The sequence below is a fragment of the Cucurbita pepo genome, unplaced genomic scaffold (genome assembly GCF_002806865.2).
Source record: "Cucurbita pepo subsp. pepo cultivar mu-cu-16 unplaced genomic scaffold, ASM280686v2 Cp4.1_scaffold000198, whole genome shotgun sequence".
Taxonomy (NCBI): Eukaryota; Viridiplantae; Streptophyta; class Magnoliopsida; order Cucurbitales; family Cucurbitaceae; genus Cucurbita; species Cucurbita pepo.
In genome coordinates, this window is record NW_019646463.1 from 119,136 (window position 1) to 124,568 (window position 5,433).

Sequence of the window (5,433 nt, forward strand, 5' to 3'; positions counted from 1 at the left end):
ATACGTGTTTTGATCTATTTAAATATATATTTTTTTCTTAATTACTTCAAATATATTTTACTGTATGCATAAAATAAAATGCTACCATTTGTGATGCTAGTTTCAAAAGGTAGATTCCGGCCCTTCCATCACATAATTACATAATGGCCCATGTGAAAACGGTAACTAACTTCATAATTCCATACCCCTTACATGATATCCACTAACTTCATAATTCCGGGTGGATTATCATCCCAGAAAGGAAAATAATATCTTTGAGGAAAACACCATTGAACTCAATTTTGTTTCTTTTCTTGTTTCCGTGAGAGAAAGAAACTTCAAGGGAATTCATTGAAAAAAGGAACAAGAACAGCCTAAGGAGGTAGAGGGAACCCTGCCCAAACACTACATGGTGGCACAAATCGAAGATGGAGACCTATTTTCTGCAAGAGACCGCATAAAGATCCAAAAAAACACAGCTGAAGGGGAGCTTGATCAAACCAAGTGTACTCCGCATAACGTATCACAAGCAACCCTACAACATCATTCATCTGGAATAATTGAGAAAACTACAGATAAATTCTATACATTTATATGTCTCAAATGATAATTGATAGTGAATGAATGTGATTCTAGAGCGGATTCTAAAAAATAGATTACAAATTCTCTAGAGCTGATTTTGAGAAACATACGGCAAGTGTGCCCGATAGAATGTATCAATCACATATCAAGACATGTGAAGAATTGAGAGAAAATTGGATCAAGGATTTGTCGATTAGGATTGGAAATGGACAAGCCCGACTAAGCAATTGGACATGGACGGGCCTTGACTGACCAATATTGCTGAAAAAATGACTAAAGAAATTTTTTTCCATCACATCGTTTTAATATATTTTTTATACACGCTAATAACAATAATAAAAAATATTTATTCTCATCGATGGGCAGAAAAAGAGGAAAAATTGTGAGATAGAAATAAAAGTAAGAAAAGTGAGGAGTAATAGTTTGAAAACTAAAATATATATATATTTTTTTAAAGAATTTTTTTGATAAATTCTTTGGGGATAATTTTTTGTGTGGTTCATTTGATGAAAATTGTGTATGTACATTTATCTAGTATAGAAATTTAATAAAAGAATTAGTCTCCAACCAGACCAGTCCTCCATCATTTAAGGTAAAACTAATTATAGGGCCGCCTTAAACCATATACTTATTTTTTTTAATAAATTGCTAGTTTGAATTGGTTATTTTTGTGTTTGTATACAAAGAGAGTTTGAGTGGGTGAATGCATTCAAATCAATTCTTAATTCTAAGAAGTTTGGGAAGTTGAACCAAAAGGAAATAAGGCAAAGTAGAAGAGACAAGTGAACTAGAAAGGATGGGATTGATATCAAAGTTTATGGCATTACTACCACTGCTGCTATTGTTGGTGTCTAATGCTACCGCTGATGCTACTAGCGGAGTTTTTGATTATTACAAAATTTGGTGCCAAACCTAATGCTGATGTTACTCAAGTACGTGTACATTTGTTTAAGTTGATAAATCAAAATTTCCTTTTGGACAAAATATTTCTCTCAAATGAAATGGTTGAATTCACAGGCTTTAGCAGATGCATGGAAGGAAGCATGTGCGTCGGCCGCTCCAAGTAAAGTATTAGTTCCAAAAGGAACTTATCAATTAGGAGAATCCAGGCTTAAAGGTCCATGTAAAAAGTCCTATTGAGCTTCTAGTTGAAGGAACATTACAAGCTTCTCCTACCGACACGGAAGGAGATGAGTTGCTTGTTATGGAATACGTCGATCATTTGACATTGGCTGGTACTGGAGTTTTCGATGGCCAAGGAAAAGCTGGTTGGGAAAAGAATGATTGCCACCTGAAGAAAGAATGCAAAAAGCTTCCCATGGTAAATGCTCGTACTACTTTAATTATAGAAAGAACCCATAATCTGGGTTAGCATTATATGTTTTAACACGGGAGTGTTTTTTCTTTGTTTGTTTAAAATGAGCAGAATTTGAAGTTCAATTTCATCACAAATTCGATAGTGAAGGACATAACTTCATTGGATAGCAAGAATTTTCATATCAATGTTTTGGCCGGCAAGAATCTTACCTTCGATCACCTGAAAATTACTGCACCAGAGCATAGTCCCAACACCGATGGAATTCACATGGGTGATTCAGAAGACGTTTACATTCTCAATACCGCAATCGCAACGGGAGATGATTGTATATCTGTAGGATACACTAACAGAAAAATAACCATTAGTGATGTTACTTGCGGACCGGGACATGGCATTAGCATAGGCAGCTTGGGCAAGTATAAAACTGAAAAAGAAGTGGTAGGAGTTACAGTGAAGAAATGCAAATTAATCGGTACTACAAATGGTGTCAGGATCAAATCATGGCCAGATTCTGCCGTCTCATACCCAGCCTCTGACATGCATTTTGAAGATATTGAAATGGATAATGTTGCTAACCCTATCATCATAGATCAAGAATATTGTCCATGGAATCAATGCAACCGAAAGGTATGTATTAAAATCGTCGGTTTTCAACTTATTATCTTTTGAACAAGTATTAATTAATGTTTGTTTTGAACATCCAGGTTCCATCAACAATTAAGATTAGCAAAGTTAGTTTCAAGAATATCAGGGGCACATCTTCTACTCCCGTTGCAGTCAAACTTGTTTGCAGTAAAAGTCATCCATGTGAGGATGTGGAAATTGCTGATATTGACCTCACTTATAGTGGTAAAGAAGGGCCAATTGTGTCTGAGTGTGCAAATGTGAAACCGACCGTTTCTGGAAAGCAAAACCCTCCCATCTGTGCTAAACCAGCGCCACCTGAAACCACTCCGTCAACTGATTGAATAATCTTTTAACGCCGACAAATGTTTCAATCATTTTTATTTTAGCTTTCAAAATTCGGTTTACAACATGCCATTGGGCCTGTTTTCAATAATTGTATTTTTTTACATTTAGGAGAAACAATACTTAACGATTCTATTTTTCTACTGTACTAAAGTCGCTACCACATAATTGACATTGCTTTGAAGGAGGAGAAGATCATGAATTCAGTATCACACTGTTCGTGGAGGTTCCTTAGAATGGAAAAGTTACAAATGGAAAGTAATTAAAATTTATATCTAATAAATAATTTTAAAAACACCCCAATATAGATTTATGGAACACCATTAAAATTTCAAAACTAGTGTACCATTTATAAAAATAAATATTAAAGACAAAGGGTCCATTTATAATTTAATTCCAAGTAAACTATTATTGGAATTAACTTAGAAAACATCTGTCTAGCAATCTAGAAAGATCTACAGAGGACAAGAGTAATAAAAAAAAAAAAAAAAAAAGTTTAATAGATCTAGCTTATAAATATTTGAACTTTCCATTTGTGTTTAATAAAACTCGAACAAAGTTGAATTTTTAAAAATTATATGATATGTGAAATATAAATTTAATACAATATCCGCCTTACTCGAAAGTTTGATTCACTGTTCTTACTATTGACACAAATTACGGGTCTAGGTAGGATCCCTAAGTCTCCAACTCGACTACACAGTCATCTCGATCACATTACTTCACATTTATCTAGAAAGAAAAATTAAAGATAATTTTGATGAGTAATTAATTTACTCCTAACTTGCAAACTTATCATTAACAAATTTTATGATTTTTTTGAAATATTTTAAGTTTTATTCACAATGGGTTATTTTTAGGTTTTTGGTCGGGATAGGGTCCTCCCTCCAACCATTACCTTGGCTCCTAGTCTCATCTACTAGGACCTCTCTATTGATATTAAGGTGTTCTAGCAACCTTAAGTTTTATTTATTGACTCTATTTATGTTTACTATAAATTTTAGACTCGTATGCAAGGCTCACTCTCGGTCAAATTTGGTTTGTCTGCTAAACTCTCTGGTCAGAAATATTCATTGTTCCCAACTTGGCACACATCGCATTGGTCACGGGTTTTGCAGGGATTAGTAGACTAAGAATACTCATTCACATCTCCACATCGTAAATAGTTCATAAGCATAAACTAGAGTCATACATCATACTTACTAATCACGATTCTCAAATATGCTCACATTTTATGCATGGATTCATGATTATTATTATTATTATTATTTAACTCATGCCATTTACATACATTCAACGCCTTTATCTCTTAATTCCATGGTAACATGCTTGTTTAGGAGCTTCGATATACTACTTACATGAATCGTCAATTCCTTTGCTTTCATAATGGTTCATAATATGGTAATTTCGTCACAAATTCTCTTAATTTGACCTATATCTAATGATTTTCAAAGTTAGTATAAGCTAATATTGATAAAACAGGTCAAAAGGAGTTGAACATAACGAGCGGAAACTTGAAATAAGCCTCCACCACCCACATGCGTACTACACTCGTTGACCCACATGTCCCACTCCTTGGTTACTCGCACCTCCATGTGCGCGTGAAGCCTATGCACTGATGCGTCGTTCAACCGCGAAATAGCCTGAAATTCCAATTTTTTTTTTCATCATTTAATTCCATACCCCTTACATGATATCCACTGACTTCATAATTCACGGTGGGTTATCATCCCAGAAAGGAAAATAATATCTTTGAGGATAACACCATTGGGCTCAATTTTGCTTCTTTTCTTGTTTCCGTTAGAAAAGAAACTTTAAGGGAATTCATTGAAAAAAGGAACAAGAACAGCTTAAGGAGGTAGAGGGAACCCTGCCCAAACACTACATGGTGGCACAAATCGAAGATGGAGACCTATTTTCTGCAAGAGACCGCATAAAGATCCAAAAAAACACAGCTGAAGGGGAGCTTGATCAAACCAAGTGTACTCCGCATAACGTATCACAAGCAACCCTACAACTCCATTCATCCGGAATAATTGAGAAAACCACAGATAAAATTCTATACCTTTAAATGTCCCAAATGATAATTGATAGTGAATGAATGTGATTCTAGAGCGGATTCTAAAAAATAGATTACAAATTCTCTAGAGCTGATTATGAAAAACATACCGCAAGTGCGCCCAATAGAATGTATCAATCACCTAACAAGACATGTGAAGAATTGAGAGAAAATTGGATCAAGGGTTTGTCCATTAGGATTGGAAATGGACAAGCCCGACTAAGCAATTTGGGCATGGACGGGCCTCGACGGACCAATATTGCTGAAAAATGACTAAAGAAATTTTTTTCCATCACATCGTTTTAATATATTTTTGATACACGCTAATAACAATAAAATCAAAAATATTTATTCTCATCGATATATTTCTGGGAGAAAAAGAGGAAAACTTGTGAGATAGGAATAAAAGTAAGAAAAGTATGGAGTAATAGTTTGAAAACTAATATATATATTTTTTTTTTTTTATTTTAAAGAATTTTTTGATAAAGTGTTTGGGGATAATTTTTTTTTTTTTTTTTTTTTTTTT

The 5,433-nt window shown here is 34.1% G+C and overlaps 1 protein-coding gene across 1 annotated transcript in view; it reads left to right on the plus strand.

Annotated features, from left to right (window-relative positions):
- Positions 1–1,427: 1,427 nt before the first annotated feature.
- LOC111784442 (exopolygalacturonase-like) overlaps positions 1,428–5,433 on the plus strand; it is a 12,975-nt gene continuing 8,969 nt past the window's right edge. Inside the window, exon 1 of the mRNA XM_023665150.1 lies at positions 1,428–1,493. Coding sequence (XP_023520918.1) covers positions 1,428–1,493 — 66 coding nt within the window. The remainder of the gene's footprint in view (positions 1,494–5,433) is intronic.